This window comes from Hyperolius riggenbachi, chromosome 9, assembly GCF_040937935.1.
Source record: "Hyperolius riggenbachi isolate aHypRig1 chromosome 9, aHypRig1.pri, whole genome shotgun sequence".
NCBI lineage: Eukaryota > Metazoa > Chordata > Amphibia > Anura > Hyperoliidae > Hyperolius > Hyperolius riggenbachi.
The window spans coordinates 34,826,887-34,854,539 of record NC_090654.1 but is presented as its reverse complement, the minus strand read 5'-3'; the positions used below and the strand labels follow the sequence as shown (position 1 = coordinate 34,854,539).

Below are 27,653 nucleotides of genomic sequence, written 5' to 3'. Positions count from 1 at the left end.
GGGTCCACACTGCACGAGGTGTGGCTGAAGTTCATTATGTAGGGCGTGTGCAGCAGACGAAACTGGCGGCTTCCCACACATCGCAGTCATGCACATACATGTCACCAGAAAGCCACACACATCAGAACACACAAACAAACAAAGCCAATGTGCTAAGCAAACAAGAGTCGTCAAAGTAGGATTCATTAAATAGCATAATTTATTCAGCTCTATCTACACTCCTAGCTATATTACAGCACAATAGACACAGTCCCTAAATAAATACATACAGGCTATGGCTGGGTTATTTTACAAGGGTACAGGGACCAGCGCCTTTCAAGTGTCCCAAATACAAAAGTGCCTATCGAGTGTCCCGAATAGGATATCAGCAGACAGACGGCCAATAAGCAGCATTGGCCAGAATCAGACAGAAGCTCCTGCAGCAGAATTAAAAGCCCTTTCTGGAAAGTTTAATAATCCTAACATCCAAAAATAAAGCCATGGGCCCATATGCAATTAACATTTTCTCCAGAGTTTTCTCCTGGGAGATCATTTTTCAACTTCTTTTTAAAATAACTTTTCAGCACTTTGTAATTCAAAAAGTACTGTATTTTGTGGACTATAAGACTCACTTTTTCTCCCCCAAAAGTGTGGGGAAAAAGTCACTGCGACTTATAGTCCAAATGTAGGGAGTGCTTGACTTGTGAACGCCTGCCAATACCAACCTCCAACCTGCCGCAATGTCAAGGACTCCCTGTACTGTGCCCATGCGGAGGAGGACACAGGGGGACACAAAAGGACATAGAGGAGGACACAAAGGGGCATAGAGGAAAAAACAAGAAGGACAGAGGCAAACACAGGAGGACACAAGGGGGACAGAGAAGGACACAAAGGGGCATGGAGGACACAGGCGGACACATGGGGGACAGAGAAGGACACAAAGGGGTATGGAGGACACAGGCGGACACGTGGGAGACACAAGGGGGACAGAGGAGGACACAAGGGTGACAGAGAAGGACACAAAGGGGCATGGAGGAGGACAGAGGAGGACACAAGGGTGACAGAGAAGGACACAAAGGAGCATGGAGGAGGACACATGGGGGACACAAGGGGGACAGAGGAGGACACAAAGGGGCATGGAGGAGGACACAGGCGTACACATCGGGGACACAAGGGTACAGAGAAGGACACAAAGGGGCATGGAGGAGGACACAGGCGGACACAAGGGGGACAGAGGAGGACACAGGGAGACACAGGAGAACACAAGGGGGACAGAGAAGGACACAAAGGGGCATGGAGGAGGACACATGGGGGACACAAGGGGGACAGAGGAGGACACAAAGGGGCATGGAGGGGGACACAGGAGGACACAAGAGGGACAGAGAAGGACACAAAGGGGCATGGAAGAGGACACAGGCGAACACATGGGGGACACAAGGGGGACAGAGCAGGACACAGGGAGACACAAGAGGTACAAAGGAGGGCATAATCCACAAGATGCCCCTTCACCATGGATGCACCGGGTTTAGTATATATTTTTGCCCCTGGTTTTGTGCTCTAAACCTAGGTGCGTCTTAGAGACTGAAAGATACGGTAGGTGAAAAAAGTACTATAAACTATACTTTGAGTTCTTTCTTCCTTGCTGCTGGTTTAAAGGGCATTTTATTGACAAGTGTAAAAATATCACCTAGGACAAAACTCAGGAGAAAAAGTGAATTGCATATGGGCCATGATGTGAGTTACCAGTAATTTCCTGGAAAATGACGTGTAGGATGTCTCATTGCCCTGTAGCATGTAACTCTGTGCCAGCTGCCATAATACAATAAGAAAAAAACACAAAAAGAGAAAGAAGCGGAGCACTGAAATGAAAAGTTTCTGAAAGGCTAACATAACTATCTCTAAGTACTACAAAGAGGAATATCAATAATACAGTTCCAGGTAGGTAGACTGGAACATAGGTGTCTTTTGGTGCCCCAGCACATGTAGAACTACAGAAACCAGCAAGTAATAATCACAGCAGTGTGCCTCATAATTGTGGCCTGGATGTCGTATACGAATTCATTTGATTGAGATTATGTCTCCTATGTCTAGCATACATGTGAACGCTAGCTTTCATCTTTATCTGATTGTTGTCAGATCTGATTATCGATCAAATATCTTGCTCTAGTAGATTCTAGTACAGTGATGGCTAACCTTGGCACTCCAACTGTGGTGGAACTACAAGTCCCATGAGGCATTTCAATACTCTGACAACTCGAAGCATAACTCGGGGAGGCAGAGGCATGATGGGATTTGTAGTTTTGTCACAGCTGGAGTGCCAAGGTTAGCCATCACTGTTCTAGTAGAATCTGAAGTGAAAATTGCATGGTGTGTACCAGCCTTAACATATGCCATAAATACCCAATTCTATGTAGACATTATCTCTGGTATACACTATGCAATGGGTCAAATCGATAATTTCCGACAGGTCCGATCTGATTTTTGATAGTTTTTCTAATAAATTTTGTATAAAAATTGCATGGTGTATAGCAGGTATTAAAGAGAGTCTGAAGCCTTCTAAAAATCCTATTTTTATTGGACATTTATTATCCCGCTGCAGAATGCTGTCATTAAACCTCCCAAATCTCCGGGGCAAAATGTTGGGAGTGCTTCCTGATAGAGGCAGAGCTTAGCGCTGTAGCTCTGCCTCTACTCGCGTCAATCCCCACTGATCCCAGCCTCTCCCCGCCCTTCTCGGTCTTCTTTCACTGAGAGTGGCGGGGAGAGGTAGCGAGAAGCGAGGATTGACGCTAATGGAGGCTGAGCTACAGCGCTAAGCTCTGCCTCCCCAGGCAGCAAAATCCACAACTTGGAAAGTTGTGGAATTTTGCATTGGTACTTGGGGGGTTTAAATGCAGCGTTCTGCTGCGGGGATGCGGCGTTTTAGCACTGGTGATAATGCAGAAGATAAATGTCAAATATAAATAGGATTTTTATAAGGCAATAGGGGGAGACTGGATAAGCAGAACATTCCTATGTATGTTAACTCACAGTTTAACTAAACTGGTTTATGTTCAGCTGCTTTTTTTCAAAACTGTTCATACTATTCTTACTATTGTATTCATTCACACTAAAGCGCTTTATTAGCGATGTCAGCAGTTTTTTCGTTTGCTGGCAATTGCTGGTGTTTTGAAAAACACTACAGCAACGTAATGTGCATGGAAGTGTTCACACTTAGCATTCACCAGTGATTTGCTGCAGGCAGCATATTTTAGCGAATTTGGTGTGATTGCATTTCAATATTATAGAATCCACAATGCAATTGCTCCAAAATCACTTTACTGTGCAGTGAAAAATTGCTTTGCAAAACGCTTGTGGTTCTGTTAACGTTTCGTGATTCCCAGTGTGAAGGAGGCCTAAACCGGCTGCGGCAGGTCATTTCAGCACGCGCTCTTCCCAGCGCTGCACCTGTCCTGGGCGCCGCCATAGACATAACGTTATTATATCTGTGGCCGCACAGCAGAGTAATTCAGGTAACCTGGAATGACTTCTTCCTCTGAGTTGCTATGACTCGGAGAGGGAATAGTATTTAATGCCTCCTGGAATTTGTGCGGCAGCGGTGTGAGCTGTCATTTGGCTCGCCAAAATGACGAGCGGCGAGAACAAATGTACGCTAAACCTGCAACGATAGCGGCCTGTCTCTAAGCCATGGTGGAGCTATAAGTAGTTCCAGCACAACTGAGCTGCCTTGGGAGCAGGGCAGAACCACAAATCATAAGGGCCCCACAGCAAAACTTTGATGGGGCACTCTTAGGGCCTTTTTCCACTAGCACCCGTTCGATTCGCATATGGAAATCCGCATCCATTTTTAATGCGGCTATGCATTCCACATACGCGTTTTTATGCGAACATATGTGTTTGCTGGGTAACCCGCGTTCAACGCAAATTTCGGCGTTGTTTTAATGCAGATTATATGCGGCCCCATTGATTTACATTAGCCGTGATTCGCACTCAGTTCCCACCCCTAAGCGGAAAAATGCAGCATACCATCCAGATTTTTATCGCATCCAAAAATTTGCATTGAATGGTATCGTGTTGCATTTCTTGATGAAGAAATTTGCATGCGGAATCCGCGTGAATTGAAAATAGGCCCTTAATGTTAACACCTTTTTCATTCCCTACCCCTGGTGTGGCCATCATCATCTTCACACCCATAACAAGTGTGGCCACAAAAACACCTGACCTGAAGTATTGTTGGAGGGAGTGAAGGAGTAGTTGGGCCCTCCTGCAGTTATGCCCCTGTGTAGAAGATCAGATATCAGTTTTTTACTTTTACATTCATTTTGCCTTTGTATTATCATGGTACCTTTAATGCTGACTCACATTTCTTATAAACAAGAGCTTGAAGGCATTTGCATGATCATGTTTGGTCAAGGCACTGCTAAACAATAACCTAGTTAACAAATGGTTATTACTTCCTTTAAGTGTTGTTTTACAGGGACCGAGTTGCTAGGAGACCTGTAGAACATGTGGTTCCTCCTTTGGGTTGAAACTTTTTTAGCCTGTAGTAATTTGACAAAAAGGCACCAGGTTCATCCTACAGCTCTGTGTATATCCAAAACAAAAGGCAAAGAAAAATCGCTGCAGAACCTGTTGAGTTCCACACTGTTTATGAGATGGTAAAGTGTATGAACTCTTCAGGAGTTTAGGCAAATGAAGGCACTGGAACATGACCAGATTGTATAACTTTTAGCTCGGTATGCAAACCAGAAGCCACAGAGAGGTGTGTGCAGTTATACAACACCCAAGCGAGACATCTGGCAGCCTGACACGGGGACACAATTATAAACACATTCCCCGGGGGTTTCTCGAATCTCCCCGAGAACCACCCATCATGAATGTAATGATTATAACATTCCTGGCTGACGTTTTGATCGCTGATCAGGCACAAAGCGCTCTGTTCTGTTTAGGGAGACGACAATGCGGGGGTTCCGCCCAGTAACGATGGGATCTCCATCTCGGCGTGCTTCAGAGGCTCTTTGGTTTTGTGGATGAGTTTAAGGCACAGATTCCTTACGTGTCTATGCAGAGAAGAAGAGCGTTGCCAGACAACAATCACAACTATCCACAGTGCTCAGTCCCGCTCCACAGAAGAAGGAAGCCAAGAGGAAAATTGTGTTCACAAAGGAGGATCTACTAGAAGATTCCAATAACCAGCTGAAGTATGATGTATCTTCTGCAGCACAGTTAGACATGTCTATTCTCAGTGCAAAGGCACAGCCCTACGGGAGAAAATCCACCAGTCTTAGAAAGTCTACCAGTAATCCAAAAAGTTCTTCTTGTAAAATCACCAGTTGGCAACGGAGAGCAGGACGGAAGTTGGCGTCGGCATACGGTGCTCGCAGCTCATGTCTCCACCACCCTGATAAGTGGCATGGGCCTGCCTGATCCTGCCGGAATGTACACCCGCTTACTGTAAAGAAAGACAACGCCAAGTTACTTTGTGTTGTCCAGCGTTACATAACACACAAGTAATGCAGAGCTATTAAACCTGCAGTGATGTTTTATTCCAGAAATATTTATAGAGGTGAAGTTTTTGAAGGGTGGTTTATATGGATATTCTTGCTCAACTACATTCCATAATAACACATTTTTTACAGGCAAACCAATAAAGCAGAAGTGTATAAAAAGTGACCTATATCTGCTACAAGTTGAGATTATGGGCCTGGTTTACTAGGGTTAACTCCGGTGTCATGCATGTTCCTTCATATCTGGCCTGAACCGATGGAAAATCTGCTCAATCCGGACATGTTCTGTAGATAGATGCCCAGAATCTGGACTGCAAACAACGTGCTCTGAATCATTTCCTGTTTTTTTTTTCATATTGCTTTGCTATCACTTTTTCTTTCTTTTTTTTAATCTCTTATGAGATGGCAGCAGTTCAAAAAATTATGCAGGCTCACTCGGTGGACCCGAGTATATGATCGGTTTCGGGAACCACAATACCAGCAGAAGCTATAAGACCACTGACAAGGTGAGGGCCTCAGTATCCTCCTAGTCTCTACAGCTGGATAGTGTACTGGTTAAGGGTGTTGCCTTTGATGTTGGGTTTGATCATTTTACCAGGGGTCGAATCCTGACTCAAGGCAGTATGCACAAAACTGAGTAAGGATTCTTCGGGCGGGGCTCTCTAATACTCCTGGTTGTCTGTGGAGATCACCCTAAGTGGCTTCAACTCGATTTGAGTCTGCCAGGAGAAAAAAAGCCAATATAAATGTTATGTGTTCTTGTTCTACAGCAGTTGGCTAGTGTGAATTAAGAGATTGTGAAGTAGAACCCACAATGATGGGATCCTCAGATACATCTAAATTCAGTGAGTCCTAGGAGGCCTTCCTGACTGTAGATGGTATTTGTTCTGTCCAAGTGTAGACCACAGCATTGTTAGAATTTGTTGAGTGGTCATCAGACGACCATACTGAGGGTTGGTGAAAGCTTAGTGAATTAGTGGTTCATTCAATTTCGGCTGTTTGTATGAATGAGACTGCATATCTCTGAGCACTTTTTTTTGATAAACAGGACATTTTTTGAAGGATCACTTATATCACCAATAAATCATCCAGCCCAGAGTTGTCTAGGTAAACAAGGCATTATCTCATAACAAAACCAATAAGCCAAAGTTTACAGATCGGCTGGTAATTCGTAAAGTCCTGAAATAAATACTTGGAGCCATTAAAAATTTGAAGCCATTCACTTTGAGCACTGTTAATCGAGTGAACAGTTCTAGAATATTTGTGACTCAGAATGGCTAATGGATGCATATCTAATGCTTTTTCTTAGGCTTTATTTCCAGGGATGCAGTTATCAAGACCAGTGGAAAGCAGACTATAGCAAAAGTGATTTTTCTTGCCAAAGCAACCAACCAGAATTATCATCTAAAGCTCCGTACACATGGTAAACGAATGTAATTTGAAATGTCAACAAATGACAGGTTTCGCCGTATTGAACAACAATCGTGCGCAAAAATGTAGCCAAACAACAACTTGTGACTGACAATGGACATTTTGCCTGATCCATCTGGCAGATCAACTAAGACGACTAGTAGCCAGATATTGTGCAGTCGGCCACGTGTGTACAATTTTGTTTGAACGACCTTGTTCTACTGAATGGGCGCATGTTCATGCATAATATTGTTTCTGCTTGCACATACAGTATTTGAATGAGTTGGTTATTTGAGGAGTCGGTGTGGAAACAACTTTACTGGCGACGTTGCTGGAAAGACTTGACGTTTCTGCACACCGACATTGGTCGTCTGTTTTTGATTACTTTTTTTGGGCATGTGTACGGACCTTAAAGGGAACCAGAGAGGAACGGGGGGTTGAAAAAAGAAAATGATTTTATACATACCTGGGGCTTCTTCCAGCTCCATAAGCCTGAATCGCTCCCACGCCGCCGTCCTCAGCTTCCTGGATCCGCCGGTACCGGGCCCGTCACTTCCGGCGGACGCGGCCAATTGTCCGCATCACAGGGGCTCCCTCCATACATGTACACATGCGGCAGCGCAGTAAGCAGCCACATGCGTATCTGTATGGAGAGAGAGCACCCTGTAATGCGGAGAATTGGCCGCGTCCGCCGGCCGACTTGCCGACTCGCGGCAATGACGGGACCCGGTGGCGGCGGATCCAGGCAGCGGAGGACGGCGGCGTGGGAGCGATCCGTGCGTATGGGGCTGGAGGAAGCCCCAGGTATGTATATTGAATCCTCTCTGGTTCCCTTTAACAGCTGAAACCTGATTAGTTTTTCTTGGTACCTATGGCACTTTTGATCCAGTCTACTTTGCACCTGTTTTGATAAGAAGACCGGTGCAATGACAACTTTAACTGGCCTACTGTTGCCGACGTCACTGCACTGGGCGTAATGCGCAGTGTATTCTCAATAACAGTACACCCTAAATTCTTTACATTGTAGGCCTCCTACACACCCCACATTTTGAGTGCATGTAGGGGACCCCCAGATCTACCTCTGTGCAAATTTGCAGCCCCTGAACCCTGCTGGTTCCCGAGATATGGTATACAAACATATCGAGCTGCTTGGGTATCCTGTTCTTGTCCAAGCCCTATCCCATCCCATATCAATCCTTGCCATGCACTGAGGAGGACCAACATTCCGAAACAGGCTGTCTGCATGTGGGATTGATGTGGCTCTGTAAAATTTAAAGCTATAGTCTTGCCGTACACCAGCGGTTCTGGATGTAAGCCTGGCTTTGGGGGCATAAAGAGATAATTAGCATATTCAGTAGTGGTGCATTGTGGGTAATCACAGTTACACACTTAAATCTAAATTATCCCAAATACCTTCTGTTTTAAGAATAAGCTTTGCTTTTTTAGTAGGAGGGCTTTTCGGTCTCTTTTGGTCCTCTAAACAATGCACAGTGGAGTCGGCACCATCAATTAGTAATAAAGCTCTTTTATTCAAGCAGTATGATGATCATCTGTAACAGCTGATAGTGCCGACTCCACTGTGGATTGTTTACTGGAGTATTGGAGTGTGTAGATACTGGGAGTTAAGTGCACATCGACCCATTCTCTCCTGGGTGCTTTTCTCCATACTGGAGAAGATCTTTTGGTCCCCTATACTTTCCTAGTGGTTTTGGGTCAACCCGAGCTGCTTGGGTATTCTGTGGAACCTATCTTGTGAACCAGCATGGCTTGGGGGCGCAAATTTGTGCAGAGACGCGCTGTGCAGTGACGTAGGTAGCAAAACGTGACAGGCAGCAGGAGCTGTCATCGCACTGGCTGTTGCACGCCTGGCAGTAGACAGAAGGCTGTGACAGTGGACGGAAGTGCTGCAGTTACACTTTGTCACCCTCTGGACAGAACAAAATGTCAGTGACAGAAGCAGAGAAGTTAGTAGAGTCGGGCAGGGAAGCTGAGCGGCTCCACGTACACATTCTGTAGGTGGGGTCTTGAGAGAGGCCTCTGGAGGTAGGATGTTTGTTGTCCCGGTTGGGTGGATAGAAAATGTTCCAGTTTATCTTGCAATTCCAGGTTCTAAAAAAAAACAAAAAACAAACTAGGATTAGGTCATGGTCTATTGCACAAAAGCAGATTTTCAGGGAAGGGTTCTTCAAGCATCACAACAAGAATGAAGGAGAAACGTGAGTCAGAAAAAATGAAGGGATTAGCTCTTAGCTTTCGCTGAGGAAATCCACTACACATGAGACTGGTGTATGAGGTCACAATCTCTCACCTCTGCCTGCAGCCAGGACACTTTCTCCTTCAGCTCGTGGATCATAGCGTCTTTCTCCCCCATGGCCGTCCGAGAATTCTGTAGCTGCAAACACAGAGTAATGCGTATAAGGAAATGTGATATAGTGGCACAACTACAACAACAACGAAACATCTCTAATGCGCTTTTCTCCCTGAGGACCCAAAGAGCATAAGCTTGTCTCAGATCAGAACTGAAAAGTCACCTGCATTTATGATCACATAACTTTTTTCCCCTTTAAACATCAGTATAAAGGAGAACAAAGTTATGAGATCATAATTGCAGGTGACTTTTCAGTTTTGATTTAAATGTGTCCAGGGTTGGAGCTGTCTTGATTAAGTTGGGCGAGGCATTTCAAAGGGTGGGGGCAACATGACAGAAGGCTTTAGCTCCAAAGGTTTTTAGGTGGACTCTGGCGCACCTCTCGACAAACTCTTGGCAGAGAGGCTTGGGGGCTCCCAGTGCTGGATCAGTAAGTAAAGGGGAGGGAGACGGTGGAAGCCTCTGGGTTTGTATTTGGCTGGTGTTGGCTCCGCTAACTTTTTCTAACCCTAACACACAATGACTCAATGACCTAGTTTGTGAGCTTTGCAGTCTTTGGCATCAATAATTTGCATTGAAATGAAACAAATCTGATTGGCTGTGGCTGCACCCCCTATTCTGAAATTGAACCCCAGTCATCCAATGATAAACTGTACCAGGTTTAAGACTTGTGCCTTTAACAGTGAAAGAATGGCAGCAATTAAATAGTCCCCTTGAAAAATCAATAGGTGAATTTTGATTGGCTGTTTTTTAGGCTCCACCCACTTTTCTGAATATTAATCCCAGGCACCCAGTGACCAACTGTGCAAAGTTTGAGACCCCTGCCATTAACAGTGTAAGAATGGCTGCAGTTTACATTTTCTCAGTGAAATTTGTATTTGTCTCCGCCTACTATTTGGTTGTGGGGATAAAAAGTATCCTATATGTTATTCCAGGTAATCTACTATGTGTGCCAAATTTAATTCAAATCTGTTCAGCCATTGTTGCGTGATTGAGTAACAAACATCCAAACTTTCGCATTTATAATATTAGTGAGATAGGTCACATTCTGCCTGAACTATCTGAAGCTTTTGTAACCTCCTGGTGTCCCTTGCTCAGGCCAATGCTGATACTCACCTGTTCAATCATCTGCCGTACTTTCCGCTGCTGGCTCTTCTGCATGTCGTCCAGGTGGTGGATCTTTTCTTTCAGGTTAGCCACAGTCTTTTCTAATTCTTGACACCTACAGATACAGAGGAGAAGAGTGATTAGACTCCAAATGTAGAATCACTTGACTGATAACAGTAAAGTTTTCACTTAGGGCCTGTTCAAACTTAAAACGCGAATCGAGAGTGCGATTTTGAGCTGAGATTTTGCTGCGATTTGCATTTTTATTCCAGTTCAACAGAATAAGAATCGCAACGCAATCGCTCCAATGCACTGCATGTAGAGAAGTGTTTAAAGCTTTTTTTTTTTAACACAAACTCTATGGTGAAAATGATGCTGTACATATTAAATAAATGATGTGGGGATAATAGAACAGCATAATTTTTTCGCTATAGTGCCCCTGTAATGATTCCTTGAAAAACATCCAAAAATAAAAAAAATGCCAAAAATTGTGCATCAAAAATATATGTAAACCCCATTTTTCTAAAATAGTTCCATATATGTCCCCTTTTTTTTCTACTAATTTTGTCTGGGTGAATTTGCCTAATTGTAAGAACTGTGCAGTAGTGTAATGGTTAAGGGCTCTGCCTCTGACACAGGAGACCAGGGTTCGAATCTCGGCTCTGCCTGTTCAGTAAGCCAGCACTAATTCAGTAGGAGACCTTTGGCAAGTCTCCCTTACACTGCTACTGCCAATAGAGCGCGCCCTAGCGGCTGCTGCTCTGCTCTGGCGCTTTGAGTCCGCAAGGAGAAAAGCGCAATATAAATGTTATTTGTCTTGTCTTGTCTTATCTTATCTTGCAGTGCCAGCGGGAATGGGAAGTTTTGTTTTTTTAAGCCACAGTAACAAACTTATCTCATTATGCAAATAACAGAAAGTTTCTTATTTCAGATAAGATAAGGATACTATGGCTTTGAGAGGGACAGCCTCCCTCTGTCATCACTGCTGCCGGGTCGCCCACAGCTGAAATAAGAGGGCTGACAGTATGTGCCGGAGATCGGAGTGAGGGGAATAGAAAGCCCTGGACATGCGCCCCTGGAAGCCTGCGCCCTGAGCGACCGCTCCGGTCGCTCAGGTCAAAGGCCGGCCGTGGGGACAGTAAACTGTGGCAGGAGGGACTATACCACTGAGCTGAGTTGGAAAAAAAAAGTGGGCAAAAGTGATGTCACTTTTGGCATCACAGAACAGTGAAGATGAAAACCAGTAGAAATATATTTTCAGATTTCTCCTTCTCGACAGTGAACATTAAATACAACAGGATAGGTAAGCTAGATAAGTAATTCCTTATTGGATGATTTTTTTCAGCTAATCTGGAGCATAATCCCACTTTAAATTAAAGATTTAGCTCTCACTTCTCCTGCAAGGGTCCGTCGTGCTGTTTCTGTTGCCTTAGACTCTCCAGTTCTTTCTCATTGTCCCTCATCTTCTGCAACAAGTCCTGGTTTTCCTAGAGAGGAAGAGAGAGTGGATCAGTGCACCAGTAAAATATTGTTTCGTGTACAGAGAAAATCACATATGAGCCCTTACAGGTGCTTTATTGTAGGTTTATGTCTGGCAGTCACTTGCAGCATTTTTACTTTTTATTTACGGTACACAACACTAAAGGAAGTCAAGTAGAACTATGTTTTATGCTTGCAAAGAGACACTCCTCATGACCACACTTCACTTGCCTCCTCAGAACTATGTGTAGTATCCTTGCTTGCCTTTGCATTTTTGGATTTCACTGGGAGCCGTGAAGTTGACACTCCCAGTTCCTTGGTGGTTGTTTGGACGGGGACAGGCAAAAATGGCGCACAGCGCCAATAGTGTCAGAATGGCGCTGAATTACAACGATATTTATCGTTTTATATGTTCAATTTTTTTAGCAGGGATCGGGCTGGAGAGGCAGCGGGCTGGCAGCGGGGTCGGGCTGGAGAGGCAGCGGGCAGTAGGCTGGCAGCGGGGGTCGGGCTGAAGAGGCAGCGGGGTGGAGGGAGGATTACGCAGCATGTGTATATTGTGTATACATTACCTTGTCCCGGCCGGCGATCGCTCCTTCACTTCATAGCTTGCACGAGTTCTGCATCCAGCCAATCACCATGCGGAAGCCGCATGGTGATTGGCCGGATGCAGGACTCCTGTAAGCTATGGAGTGAAGGAGCGATCGCCGGCCGGGACAAGGTAATGTATACACAATATACACATGCTGCGTAATCCTCCCTCCACCCCGCTGCCTCTTCAGCCCGACCCCCGCTGCCAGCCCGCTGCCTCTCCACCCTGACACCGCTGCCAGCCCACTGCCCGCTGGCGCTGCCTCTCCAGCCCGACCCCCGCTGCCAGCCCGACCCCTCTGCTAGTTCCCTGCATTTTTCAATGGCGCACCGTTCTGCTGTTTTATAAAATGCTATTTACCGTTTTAATGTATTTACATTAAACCGGTAAATAGCGTTTTATAATCGGCAGAACGGTGCGCCATTATTTCCTCCGCGCCATTTTTTACTGTATGCGTTTGGACAACAGGAACTTCTGATAAATTTCTCAGTTGCAGCTGCATCAGAAGTCATCCTGTGCGCTGTGCACGCGGAGGTAACATAGAGCTGGCAGCTCGCTGGAAGCAGCAGTATATAGAACAATAGTCTTAATTCTCAATCTTGAGCTACACAGCACTACAAGCAACACTGATGGCATGCTGAATGGAAGCTGAATGCCAAAATTGTTTTACATTACATCTTCTCTTTTCGGTTAGGTCTTAGGTCTTATCTTTTTTTAGGATGGCTTTACATCTGTTATTAGTTCAGTAGGTTTCTGTTGGTAATGCCAGATACCGGGTACTTTTTTTTTTTTGACGATTTGGGCACCGCCATAGGCGCTAATGCAAATATTTTGTGACGAAAGCAGAAAATTGGTCCCCCAATAAATAATGTTTTGAAAATTAGAATGTCAGAGTTTTTGAAATTTTTATCATTCTGAAAATTAGAAGGTTATAGTGTTTGAAATTTTTTTCTTTTGTATTTACACATTTTTTGTTTTTGAAAATTGTTTTGAAATGTATCATTTTGAAAATTATAAGGAAAAGGGGTTTTAAGGTTAGGTGTCATGAAGGGGGGTTTTAGGGTTAAGCGTCAGGGGGGGGGGGGGGGAATTTTAGGGTTAGGAGTCAGGAAGGGGGATTTCAGGGATAGGAGTCAGAAAGGGGGGTTTTAGGGTTAGGTGTCAAGGAAGGGGGGTTAGGGTTAAGCGTCAGGAAGGGACGTTTTAGGGTTAGGTTAAGGAAGTGGGGTTTTGGGGTTAGGTGTCAGAAAGGGGGATTTGGTTGTTAGGTTTTAGCAAGGAGGGTTTTGGGGTTAGGCGTTAGAAAGGGGGGTTTCTATGGTTAGGTATCAGTAAGGGGAGTTAGGCGCCAGGAAGGGGGGGTTTACAATTAGGCGTCAAGAAGAGGGGTTTTAGAGTTAGGCGTCAAGGAATGGGGTTTAGGGTTAAGCTTCAGGAAGGGAAGTTTTAGGGCGAGGCATCAGGGAGCGGGGTTTTGGGGTTAGGCATCAGGAAGGGGGGGGGGGGGGTATCAGAGGAAGGAAGGTTCTGTGTGAGAGTAGGGTTAGGTTTACTTGTAGAAAAATATCGGTAATATTTACCAATATTTTACTGTCGTCATTACCACTGGAAAGTTTGTAGTTTTCATTTATCGTTTAGACTTATATCGGCTTTACTCGGCAGCCATTTTTCCTTGTGCCTCTATTTCATAAACCTAATTTTTTTTTTTTGCTTACCTTCTCCATATTGGACATCAGCCTTCTCAGTTCTTCCACCTCCCGTTGCTGTTGGTTGGCTGCATCCTGCGCCTGCTTACGGGCTCTGTTGCTGTGCTCCACCTCCTGCCGATATTGGTTTATTCTCTCCTGTCCACGAGAGAGAGAGAAAGTCAGTAACCTGTCTGCAGATTCCACCTTGTCAGCAGTGCAGACTGATAGCACTTATAAACCAACCTCATAGGTCCTTCGGTCAGCCTGGTACCTCTTCTCAGTCTCCTGGAGCTTGGCATACATCTTTTGAGCAGTCTCCCGCAAGTTCTTACCATTGTCCGTGGGAAATTCCTGAGGGGAGATTAATCACAGCAGAAACAAAGTCAAATGAAGGAAGCATTGCGTTGTAGTAACACTTAGTGACCTTGAGGGCTTTTTAGACTATAGCCCAATCTACACGATACGATTCTTTGTACGATTCGATTACGATTCTATTTACGATTCGATTAAATCCGACATGTCTGATCAGGATTCGATTCGATGCAGTTCGGTTTGCCATTGTTTTGCAATTGCAAATCGAACTGAATCGTATCCTAATCAGACATGTCTTATTTAATTGAATCGTAACTAATATCGTAATCGAATCGTACAAAGAATCGTATCGTGTAGATTGGGCTTATGGCTTTGCTGTAAAATTGCCGTGAGCAATTTTACCCCAAAAGGTCTCTAAGTCAATGTAAGTCTAGGAGACTTTCATACTTAAAGTGGACCTGAACTCTTGCACAAACACAAGGAAAACATAACAGAAATTCACCCTGTATGCATTGAGAGAGTTTAGCCTGTGTCATTCCCCCTCATTTGTGTCTAATCACAAGTTGTAATGTGATCCTCCCCTGTGTCACATGACTGCCTATGGCAGATAAGCTCATTTTAAAGTACAGGCTGTAAACAATATGTCTGCTTCCATGAATCAGGAAGTAGAAACTGTGCAGATTTATTTTAGGATTTGTATCAGCTGTAACAAATAAATGTTTTTTTGTTTAACCATTTGGGGACCGGCTGCCTAACCCCCCTTTAAGGACCAGGCGTTTTTGCATGTGAGGGGGGGGCGCGTTTGGGAGGTCAGGCAGCCGGATCCCCAGTTCTGTGTGCTGAGTATGGTGTCCTCCCTTTTGCCAGATGTCCTCCCTGCACGCAGCAGCCTTCACTCACCTTCCAGGCTCCAGCGATGAGCCGCAGTGGACGCGTCTACTCCGACCGGCATCTCTGCTCCTACTGCCGCTTAGTTCCTGGTCACCGCTTGATGACCTCATCAAGCCGGGACCCAGCGCTAATGTCAGAGGGAGCAGAGATGCCGGCAAGAGCGGTGGGGAGTGCCGATCGTCGCGGCAACGGCAGGGAGGTGAGTGGGAGTGGATCCTCTTCTTTCCCCCCTAGTGCCACAGCTGTCAAAGTGATCACTAAGATCCGCTGGCGATCGTAGTGATCACGCGATCTGCAGCCATACGCGATGACTCCTGATCACTGAGGGGAGATGTCAGCTGTTAAATGACAGCTTAATCTCCCCTCTCAGGTGCGCACGATCACGTCGGGAGCAGAAACGGCGGGCGGCGTAGATCCTACTATCCTCTATCAGGCTAGAACAGCGACAAGTGCGGCGTAGGATCTAATGCAAAAGGTTAAAGGTTATTATGCTGTTGTGTATCTTTTAGAGCAGAGAGGAATTCTGAGTTCAGGTCCATTTTAACGCGATGCATTGCGATGGAAGTAGTCAAATCGCTGCAATCCCGACACAAACTTAACTGTGGGTTACCGCATGATCCGTGCCTACCGCACAGATTATGCAGTAATGTGAATCTATGAAAACGCAGTAAGTGTAAATGATGATTCGTGATGCGGTGCAACATGGCATGTATGCGTGGACCGATGTGAATCACGATGACATATTTCTGCTCCAGCAGGGAGTACATCACTGAACGAGGGTGGGCCTATGCATATGTCCCTGTCGGCGTACTGACGCAATCACTCTCTGGCATACATAGATTACATCTATGTATACACTAGATATGAATCACAGATATCTCAGTTCTGTTATTGTTTCCATATACTTCAAGGATGAAAACTGGCACCATCGATTTGAATAAGCTTATTCTTCATCCTTGAATTCTACTGACTGGTCCTGAGTGCTGTTGGGACTGCCCAGGCACATCGTACCGCACACACTGGTGGAAGAGCTCCACTTACTCCTACTACTATTGTTTCCATATACTGTAATATGTATGGGAAAGGGTTATTTAACTGTCCCTCCCCCCTCACCCCACATGGCCTTCTGCAGGGAATGTTTCATTTTAAACTGGCGATATTGTCATTTTTCCATGTAAGGGGTTTCTTTGCGGAAAAATTTGTTAAAGAGAACCCGAGGTGTGTTTAAAGAATGTTATCTGCATACAGAGGCTGGATCTACCTATACAGCCCAGCCTCTGTTGCTATCCCAAACCCCACTAAGGTCCCCCTGCACTCTGCAATCCCTCATAAATCACAGCCGTGCTGTGAGGCTGTGTTTACATCTGTAGTTTTAGTCTCAGCTGCTCCCCCGCCTCCTGCATAGCTCCGGTCCCTGCCCCCGTCCCTTCCCTCCAATCAGCAGGGAGGGAAGGGATGCAGGCGGGGACTGGAGTTCTGCAGGAGGCGGGGAGAGCAGCAGACTGACACTATAGAGATAAACACAGCCAGCTCTGACTAGCTGTTTGTCAGCAGCGTGGCTGTGATTTATGAGGGATTGCAGAGTGCAGGGGGACCTTAGGGGGGTTTGGGATAGCAACAGAGGCTGGGCTGTATAGGCAGATCCAGCCTCTGTATGCAGATAATATTCTTCAAACCCACCTCGGGTTCTCTTTAAAAAGAATCTGTATTGTTAAAATTGCACAAAAGTAAACATACCAGTGCGTTAGGGGACATCTCCTATTCCCCTCTGTCACAATTTCGCCGCTCCCCGCCGCATTAAAAGTGGTTAAAAACAGTTTTAAAAAGTTTGTTTATAAACAAACAAAATGGCAACCAAAACAGGAAGTAGGTTGATGTACAGTATGTCCACACATAGAAAATACATCCATACACAAGCAGGCTGTATACAGCCTTCCTTTTGAATCTCAAGAGATCATTTGTGTGTTTCTTTCCCCCTGCATCTCTCATGCACTGAAGTTTCAGGCTGCTCTTTTCTTCCTGCAAACAGCTTTGCACTTGTTTGTAATTCCTCAGTATGTGAAAGCCCAGCCAGCTCAGAGGACGATTTATCCAGCTTGTAAAAGATAAGAGAGAAGCTGCCCTAATCTAAAAAATACACAGGCAGTGTGCATAGAGGGGCCTGGAAGGGGGAGTTCATAGCAGAACCACAACACTGAAGAACTTGGCAGCCTTCCAGACACAGGCCTGACAAGTCTGACAAGAGAGAGATAAGTTGATTTATTACAGAGACTGTGATAGTAGAAAGTGCTGCAGTAAGCCAGAACACATTAGAATAGCTTTTGGAACTTGTAGGATGATAAAAAACAGGATGCAATTTTTGTTACGGAGTCTCTTTAACTCTACTACCAGGGGAACAATTTAATTTGATAATTTCATCACCCTGTTTAAATAATGATTCCCTAAATAATCTGCACTGGTTCACCAGTGACAAAAAACAGCTTTTTAGCCCTTACCTCGCTGTGTTCTTTTGACGGCGACCATGGTTCCTCATAATGTCTGACGCCATTATGCATGTATGTTGGTTGGACCTAAGAGAGAAGGAACAGATTATAAGGCAAATCCACCCACATAGCTATCAACAAAAAAAAAAAAAAAATAAAACACTTTAGAAAGTTAACGCTGTCCACATCAGAAGACCCTGTATACCTGCATAATCTTTTACGGCATGGAGGACGCCGTCCGCGCCGATCCGCCGGGTCCCCCCGCTCATTAGCCCCCCGGGCCGGCTCCCGACCCCACGGCCTGGGTCAGGCTCCCCTGCCTCTCCTAAAATGGCCGCTTGCTCTGGCCGCAGCTGCGCTGTCCGCATAGCCGAGAGTGCGACTGCGCAGCTCTAGGGACAACCCCCCCCCCGATCCACGCTACGGCCAGAGCAAGCGGCCATTTTAGGAGAGGCAGGGGAGCCCGACCCGTGCCGCGGGGTCGGGGGCCGGCCCGGGGGGCTAATGAGCGGGGGGACCCGGAGGATCGGCACGGAGAGCGTGGACGGCGTCCTCCGTGCCGTAAAAGATTATGCAGGTAATTAACTTTTTTCCCTAATTCGGCCTCGTAAGTCCTTTAACATGCAAAATCGACGGCTGTACCGATCAAAACCCAATCGAACATGTCGGAAAAAAAATCGATCCCGCTGATCGAGCGGGAAATCGCAAAGTATGTACCCACCATAAGGCTCTGAGTATAGTAAACAAAGTGTCTAGAGGTACGTACACACATCCAACTTTTTCGACCAACTTGTCCGACTTGTCAACGACAAATAGGAGGTGTGTACGCGTTCTTGAGCGACTAATAACAGCCGGTTTGCCCTATCCGCTTAGCGGATCGGTTGAACCAACTGTCGTTCAAACGACTGTCAGGTCCGTACATGTGTACAAACGACTTCTAGTCGTTTTTCCAACTAATAGACTTTCAAACATTCAGTTGTTTGATCAGTTGTTTAATTTAGTCCATTGTTCTATCCAGTCCTTTGTCCATTATCAAGTTGGTTAAACGACATGTAAATTAGCATATCAGCCGCTTTGTTGTTCAGTGTGTACATGACGTTTGAACAACTTACACTTCAAGAGGTTCAAACGACCAGTTTAAACGACAATCAGGCGTAAAGTTGGATGTGTGTACGCACCTTAGGTCTGGCCAAGCGCCATTATAAATACAGTGTATGGGAGTAAAACCTTATGTAGTAAACCCTGATATAATAGAACTTCTGTTATAGTAAATCTAATTTTTGGCCCCTGCGGTATTCTGTATCTGGCTCAAGTGGAAAGTGGGCGGGAGCATGTGTCATATCAGTCGGAGACCCACAGGCCGTGGTCGGTGGGTGGACTGGCAGCCACTTGTAGCCTGCTTGTTATCTGCACAATACTCTGGGCCCCCATAGATTACTTCAAACGCACCAGCCAGTGTATCAGCCAAAGACCGTAAGCTCCATCTACTGGTGAGACCTATGCTTCCTGCGTAAGCTGCTGCCTGATTACAGAGGGAAGTGCCTGTCATCTGTGACTTGCTTGTGCATGGCTGCAACACTACAGTATCATCCAGGCTGCGCAGAAATGTGTCCAGTGCAGTATATTATAAGTACTGTACCTGCATTAACTGGCGAGACCTGTGCTTCCTGTGTAAGCTGTTGCACGATTATACCTGCATTTTAAACTAGCTTAGACACTGTCTGCGCTCGCTTGCTGAAGCATTGAAAAGAAAAAAATACTCACAATTATAGACTGAATTAAGCTACAGTACTACATTATACTTTATGTGCTTGTCCATGGCAATTTCTGATATAGTCAACTTCTGATATAGTAAATGACTTTTCCTGGACCCTTAGAGCTTACTATAAAGGGATTCTACTGTATTGTAAAATGACCGAAGGGTTACCTTTTCTATTTGCTGTCCATCCCGTTCATTCTTAGATACATCGAGGTCTTTTCTGAGGTTCTTCAGCGATGTCCGCGCCTGAAAGGAGCCAGGACAAGCTGTTAAATATTTGAAGACTACATTCTGAACATGACTACCCACAATGCACCCTGCCTCACGTGCCCTGCAAGTATTAGCTCTGATGCAGTTCCCCGGATGGCTGAACAAGGTTCAGGCACAGGAACACTATAAGCATAATCTATTTATAAAACGCACATATGAATAATTAAATAGCTGCTGGAGTATTGCTTCCCCTCCGGATATGAAAAGTGCAAAGGATTAGCCAGGATTTTAGGAAGCATGTACATTATAGTAAAAAACATTCTCATTTTTCACCGAAAATCTATGAAGCTCATCATTGCCAGTTCAGATTACATCTATCTGCCTCTAGAGATCGCAACTATATAACCACCGCTTATTTGTCTGCCACAAACATTAGCCATAAATCTTCACCTGGTTGTCATCCTGGAATTGTGAAAGACCCACACGCTGCTCCATTAGTGTGTTGTCCATTAGTTTCAGCCTCCCACCACTCCACAGTGTTTCAGTAAACTTGTATTCCTCCCTGCCAAAGGCTCGTCCACACATCCAACACATCTGCCTGGCTGTCGTCTGACATACCTCCCAACTTTTGGAGCCAAGAAAAAGGTACACTAAGACACGCCCCTGCCGCACCTTTAACCACAACCCAATTTTTCTAAACTCCGCCCCTCTCCCTATACAGTTTCCCGGTGTCTTATGGTTTTCTCCTCCCTCCTATGCAGTGATTGGCGCATGGAGCGATGGTAGGCAATAATCACAGCATACATATGTATTAAAGCATATAAGTTAGAGTAAGCAACTCTACATGAAGAGTTATGCATACTGTATATTAAATAGGAAAGTAAAGACTGAAATGTGCAAAATATTAAATAAATACTTTATTTCTGTCTAAAAACTCTACCTCTAAGAAATGTTAACACCGTGCCAACCCCTATGTATTCAAGTGCACAACTCTAGTCTTAGGACTGTAAATGAATAAAATCACACAACTAACCCTAATTATTACCACAAAATGGGTTATTAATAAGAGCAATAGCACAGACGAATGCAACTATAGGCCCATGAACGACGGGACGTTCAAACGACCCGTCGTTCGCAAAAGTCCGACGTGTGTATGGGCCTTAAAGGGGAACTGAAGAGAGAGGTATATGGAGGCTGTCATGTTTATTTCCTTTTAGACAATACCAGTTGCCTGGCAGCCCTGCTGATCCTCTGCCTCTAATACTATTAGCCATAGCCCCTGAACAAGCATGCAGCAGATCAGGTGTTTCAGTGGTTCAGACTTATAAGTCTGATCTGACAAGACTAGCTGCATGCTTGTTTCTGGTTTTAATCAGATACTACTGCAGAAAAATAGACCAGCAGGGCTGCCAGGCAACTGGTATTGATTAAAAGGAAATAAGCATGACAGCCTCCATATACCTCTCTCTTCAGTTCCCCTTTAATAATATTGATACATATAGCATGTCACTGCAAGCATATATATGTGCTCACATATTGAAAGATAAGCTATCCACCTCTCTATTCACATGGTCTGTAGCTCGCTATCTCTATAAACTTCAAAAGCATTCTTTGCTAAGCCTGTGGAAGAATTAAGGTACATACACACGTCTGATTTTTCCAAACAACCAGTCGTTCAGACCGGTTGTTTGGACGTTAAATCGGGCGTGTGTACAAACGATCGTTCAGCTGATAGTTCCGTCAAAACCAGCGTTATCAGTTGAACGACCATTTGTACACACGCCCGATCTAAACGACCGGTCGTTTGGTAAAATCAGAAGTGTGTTTGTACCTTTATGTTGTACTACACACTTAAAAAGAAAGATCATCTGTCTGAGAAACAGTAATAAATACAAATATGGACCAGTAATAAATCACTGGTCCATATTTGTATTTATTACTGTTTCTCAGACAGATAATCTTTCTTTTTAAGTGTGTAGTGTACTATGTACTTCTGTTGGGACACCTATTATGGTGTAATTATGTGGTTTTAGACCCAGTTTTTGTGTTTTGTACCTTTATGTTGGGCTGTGGATTGAAGTCAGTGTGGGGGAAAGAAGCACAGTGTGATGTGAAGCATGTATTGTGTAGTGGTCTCTGCAGAGGCTCTGGGCAGTGAAACAGTTGACTGCAAACTCTCCTGCTCTGTAAAGAGGTCAGGACATTTGCCCATTACCCCGTGACGCTGTGACACAGCCTGCAAATCGTTAGTGTCACGGCAAAATCGTGGCCGTTAGGACGTTGTATGTGTAACCCTTACGACTAGATAAGCGACTGATAACGGGCAATTTGCCCAATCCATCCGGCGCTTCAACTCACAGGACTGTTGGCAGACATCGTGCAGTTGGCCATGTGTGTATAAGTCATTTGAGTGATGTGCGCTTGTTTTGAACGTGGCCATGTTGTGCTTGTGCGCGCAGTATGCAATTGAGTTAGTCTTTGGTTGGTGGGCGGAAAATACAGGTCGTGTAAACAGTTGGTCGTGCACTTTGTTGGAAGTGTGTACGCACCTTTAGGCTGGTTTCACAGTGGGACGTTAAAGTCCCACGTTACAGCAGCCAGTAACGCAGCCTAATTCACAGCACTGTAAAATCAATTGTGCTGTTCACAGTGCCCACGTTGCGTTACATAGTAACGCAGCACGTTTAAACAAAGTGCTGCATGCTGTACGCTATACTAGACTAAGCAGTGTTAGACTGCTTGCACATGCTCAGTAATGCTGGAGGAGGAGGTCTCCCCTCCTCCTCTGCAGCCAGCCACATGGCTAATTAATATTCACTGCACTGCAGAGACTCCTGGTAAGACTGTAGTGTTGTCCGGATCATGGACGAATCGTTCATTTGATCCGGATCTTTTTTGTGAGTCGAATCATCCGGATCATCACAATGAAAGATTCGGTTCACAGTGGATGTCTGTCTGGAAGAAACAGGAACATACAGAATGTACAGTGCAGGGAAAGTCCTGTCCTGCTAGTCATTTCACCCAGTCTGCTTCCTTAGTAAAATGATTCAAATGATTTGGTTCAAAGATTCGGATCTTTTCAATGATCCGATTCAAATGATCCGAATCCTTAAAAAGATCTGGACTTCCTATCACTAATCTGGAGCAGCTGCTTTGAGAGCTGCATAACGCAGCTCAATCTGACGTCCAACTTCAACACCGCCATGCGTTGCGTTAGGGGCACGTTATGCGACCATAACATCCCCTAAAACACAATGTCTTGGTGGGAAAGTAGTCTAAGAGTCTTCCTCAACTACGGTGGGTTTTTGTATTGCTTACCTCCTGAATATGTCTGACTTCATTCTTCAGCTGGTTGACATTCCATTCATGATTGGCTTTGCACTCTGCCTTGGCCTTGAGGTATACCTGCATGGACACAACATCACAATTACTCTGTCAGTCAAAGCTGTCTGCACAACTGAACATGAAAGAGAGAAAAAGACAAGCCTGATATATTTGTTGATCTTTAAAGGCTGAGTGCTCAAACCCACTAGCAGCCTTTTCTAAGCGCTAGTGATTTAAAGAAAACCCGAGGTGGGTTTGAAGGATATTATATGCATACAGAGGCTGGATCTGCCTATACAGCGCAGCCTCTGTTGCTATCCCAAACCCCCCTAAGGTCCCCCTGCACTCTGCAATCCCTCATAAATCACAGCCACGCTGCTGACAAACAGCTTGTCAGAGCTGGCTGTGTTTATCTCTATAGAGTCTGCTGCTCTCCCCGCCTCCTGCAGAACTCCAGTCCCCGCCTGCATCCCTTCCCTCCCTGCTGATTGGAGGGAAGGGACGGGGGCAGGGACCGGAGCTATGCAGGAGGCGGGGGAGCAGCCGAGACTGACACTACAGATGTAAACACAGCCTCACAGCAGGGCTGTGATTTATGAGGGATTGCAGAGTGCAGGGGGACCTTAGTCTGGTTTGGGATAGCAACAGAGGCTGGGCTGTATAGGCAGATCCAGCCTCTGTATGCAGATAACATTCTTTAAACACACCTCGAGTTCTCTTTAATAAAGCTCCTGCTAATGCAATGCCATTTGGGATTTTTAGAAAATCACATCGCTCCAGTGGGATCACACCCCTAGATTAGCAAGAGCTTTTCAAATCACAAAGCCCTCAGAAAAATCGCTCCTAGTGGGTTCAGATGGGCGACTGCTGGCGGGGCACAAGTTCAACGATTTGGTGTTCTGGTTGGTTTAACTGCATTCAAGATTTCCATTGAGGGGGAAAAAGTAAGGAAGTTTTTGATTTAAAGAGCAACTGTAGTGAAAATAACATAATGAATAAAATTCCTTACGTTTTACAATGTTCATTTTATTATTATTAATTGGTGTTTGCACAATGGTAAATCTTTCCTCTCCCTGATTTAAGGGGCCCATACACTGTTAGATTTCAGCCATCGATCCTATAGAATTATACACTGGCCCGATTTGCCGCCGTTTCGACAGCAGATTCGATCACTGGGATCGAATCTGCTGCCAATCGTTCGCGCTACACGCCGAATTTCGATCCATTTCGTCTGATCGCTCCGTGCGGAAAATTACCGTCAATCGCCCGCGGGTAGGGAGCGCGTCGCTAGCGGCGTTCGAGTGCCCGACGACCGACGCAATAGAGCCGCATACATTACCTGCTCCGCCGGCACGACTGCCCCCGGTCACCGCTGCTCCGTGTCCGCGCTGGTCTCCGGCATGCTTCAGTTCCTCCTGCCCGGCAGGAAGTTTAAACAATAGAGGGTGCTCTACTGTTTAAACTTCCTGCCGGGCAGGAAGAAGTAAAGCTTGCTGGACCTGGAGACCAGAGCGGAGAAGACAGCGGAGACCTGGGGACTGGAGTCGCGCCGGCGGAGCAGGTAATGCATGCGGGCGGGGGGGGGGGAGCGGCGGCAGCACCACCACCACAACAGATTGTGATCGGTTTCAGGCTGAAATCGGTTCACAATCTGTTTGCAGTAAAGGCAGCCATACGATCACTCACTGATCAGATTCGATCAGAGGGGGGTCTATCTGAATCTGATGGCAAATCGACCAGTGTATGGCTACCTCTAGATTCATTCTGAAAGCTATTGGAAATCTGTTCCTAGTGTGTGGCACACATCAGATAGATTCCTGTCAGATTCGACTTGACAGGCATCTGACAAATCTATCTAGGTTAGATCTGCTGTAAATCTATAAGTGTATGGCCACCTTTACATTGCAATGAGGTTCACAGACAGCAAGCTGTCAAGACCATGGTTCTGATATTACACTGTGGGAGGGGTTTCAAAACAATATCAGCCATACAGAGCCCCCTGATGATCTATTATAGAAAAGGAAAAGATTTCTCATGGGAAAGAGGGTATCAGCTACTGACTGGAATGAAGTTCAGTCTTGGGATAATGTTCCTTTTTAAGAAATTGCAAGAAAACCGCATAGTGGTGTGTTTGCTATACAATTGGTGCCCGTGCAGTCGCCAAATCACGTACAGTGTCCAAAAATCACATCCAATGACCTTCACTGTGAAATAGCTCCAGTGGCTGGTTCACACAAACGGTAATCTTTGCTTTTCAGAACGCGACGAAAGCGCGTTTGAAAGTGATTTACTGCCGTTCCGTTCAAATGATTGGTAGTGGTTTTTAAAGCAATGTAACTGTGGTTGGCCTTGTTCTTGTGCACAGTGCGGTACATCCCGTTGTTGCATCTCATCCTGGACACTACGCGATGCACCCAGTGTCAGCTGCTTTACTGCTGTTCTGTATTCTCTATAGGGCTCCAAATGCTATGCGATGACGAAACACCGGGAACCGAGACCAGTCATTTTTCTGCTCAGCAGCAGAAAAGCGTTTAGCATTGGCTAAACGAGCCACCGCCAGCGGTCCCGCAGAAACCCGTCTGAACCAGCCCTTAGTGTGACGGTAATTGAGTGTAAGTATGTAGCTTCAGAAATAGACACAATGGAGCTGTCAATACAGGGTGTTTCTTTTACAGTGATTCAATAAAATGCTTTATATATGTCAACCAAGACTGACCCAACCAAATACAACATATCTATAAATACTCAGAGGTAAATACTTGTGTAAACAAAGACTTCTTCATGCGTGTTGTGAGTAAACAAGGCACTCCTGTTGTACTGTAACACTTAGTAAGGTGAAGGACATAATATTATTGGAGGGAGGGGATGGGAATGTAGGCTGGCTCTGATATTTCAGCTGACTTATTGACGTACCAGTCCGGGACCTATAATTATCCTGTTTTGTGTAGCGCACCAATCACAGGGTGCGCTAGCTGTAATGTCTATCCTCGTATATCGTATTCAGATTCCTTTGAGACTGGATAAGCAGCCTCCGCCTTGTTCCACATTCCCAGAAGGTGACACAGAGGATGGGGACGAGCTAATCCTGAAAGACTTATTTTATCACGCGTAGCTTTGTGGAATTCACACCAATGAATGCCAGAGAAGCGGACACCAAAGGGGAATTTCATTAGATGATTAAGAGGTAAAAAATAGAATGGGGAAGACCCGAGATGGTAGTTGTGGAATGTTGTCCTCAGAGGCTCAACAGGACAAATGACCTCATAGGAACTGCAGGAGGACATGGCTGATCAGGCATGGTTGAAGCACTGAGCTAAAAAGGCCAGGAAAGATTAAGGTTTTTGGTGAACATTTAAATATTTATAACCTGACCAAACATGCTTTACATGAGTTCTAGACACGACCATCACTACTACAGACTCACTTAAAGTGCTACACAGAAGTTCAGCTCAGACAACTTGGACCTAACAATATTTTGCAACACTTCTATTGATTCAAATGATTACTTTTTATTCCATTAACCAACCACCACATAGTTATGAGAAACAGCTGAATCTGCTGCATAGTTATAACTGCTGAAGGGTATATATACTAAAAATAGCTTTACCTTAATGATCTCTTCATCGCCGTCGTTGGACTTGATTAGTTCAGAGTTGAGGGGCCGGGACCGCCTTGCTGGGTCGGAGGATACCAGAGCGAAGGCTCGTCCAATAGGCTGAGGACACAGAGTAAAGGATTAGTGACAGCTGTTCAAACAGGGGGTCCCCACCGTCATGTAACCCAAACCAGAAGATAAATTTAGATGTTTCTCCAACCTCGGAATGCCGATGGAGCAATAGTGACTAACTACAAAAATGTCAACACGGGGCTACGATGTCATCAGACAAGCAGCGACCGGGGCCGCAAGTGCGTCATACTAATGGTATATTTAGAAAGAGTTAGGCTGAAGAACATGTGAGCACCTTCAGTGAAACCCTCATTGACAACTACCCAAGCCCCTCACCTTCACTTTGATGGTTTCTATCCTCTCGGGGGACTGTTCTCGCAGGGTCATACGTATAGTCTTCACAGGATCCTGGAGAGCAATAAACAAAAATATTAGACTGAAGAAAAATACCATAACCAGGAGTGAATCCTCTCTGGCCATTCACACCATAGTCACTTTGTTGTAACACCTTTTATAGAAACACTTCCAACATCAGTGAGGATTAATGGTTATTCGGTGACGCAACTACTAACTTGTAAAGGGCTTGATGTTACGCAAGTTTTGGTTTACAACAGGTTATTAGAAAATACAGATACTCCCCTTCTTTCATATCTGCAAAGTTGTCTGCATGTACAAAATGTACTGTAAGACTTTAGTTATGACATGATACAGCAATGTATGAACTGTAAATACAAGTTATTTAAAACTCATTAAAAACAGCTGTGAAACATTGCTAATGTCGTAATCCCTAATACGCCTGAGGCGTTGTTATTATCAAAGAGTACTTCAAGTAAAAAAGACAGGCTCTGTCTTGATGATGGAGAATTTGGGGGTGTTA

General features: G+C 45.1%; 1 protein-coding gene and 1 long non-coding RNA gene across 4 annotated transcripts in view; one reads left to right on the top strand and one right to left on the bottom strand.

Moving 5' to 3' along the window:
* Window positions 1–27,653, top strand: part of LOC137532209 (uncharacterized) — a 97,555-nt gene that overhangs the window by 41,729 nt on the left and 28,173 nt on the right. For both annotated transcript variants that reach the window (XR_011023881.1, XR_011023882.1), the window contains exon 4: window positions 25,565–25,721. This is a non-coding gene — a long non-coding RNA (uncharacterized lncRNA). The remainder of the gene's footprint in view (window positions 1–25,564; window positions 25,722–27,653) is intronic.
* TUFT1 (tuftelin 1) overlaps window positions 182–27,653 on the bottom strand; it is a 41,075-nt gene continuing 13,603 nt past the window's right edge. Inside the window, exons 2-13 of one of the 2 annotated variants that reach the window (XM_068252456.1) lie at window positions 27,113–27,184; window positions 26,717–26,824; window positions 23,104–23,190; window positions 19,744–19,821; window positions 17,829–17,903; window positions 14,374–14,481; window positions 14,158–14,286; window positions 11,764–11,858; window positions 10,381–10,486; window positions 9,205–9,288; window positions 8,902–9,005; window positions 182–5,431 (exon numbers count right to left, since the gene is read on the bottom strand). In XM_068252456.1, the coding sequence (XP_068108557.1) occupies window positions 5,365–5,431; window positions 8,902–9,005; window positions 9,205–9,288; window positions 10,381–10,486; window positions 11,764–11,858; window positions 14,158–14,286; window positions 14,374–14,481; window positions 17,829–17,903; window positions 19,744–19,821; window positions 23,104–23,190; window positions 26,717–26,824; window positions 27,113–27,184 (1,113 nt within the window). In that variant the 3' untranslated portion in view covers window positions 182–5,364. The remainder of the gene's footprint in view (window positions 5,432–8,901; window positions 9,006–9,204; window positions 9,289–10,380; window positions 10,487–11,763; window positions 11,859–14,157; window positions 14,287–14,373; window positions 14,482–17,828; window positions 17,904–19,743; window positions 19,822–23,103; window positions 23,191–26,716; window positions 26,825–27,112; window positions 27,185–27,653) is intronic. The other variant, XM_068252457.1, reaches the window with a different exon arrangement.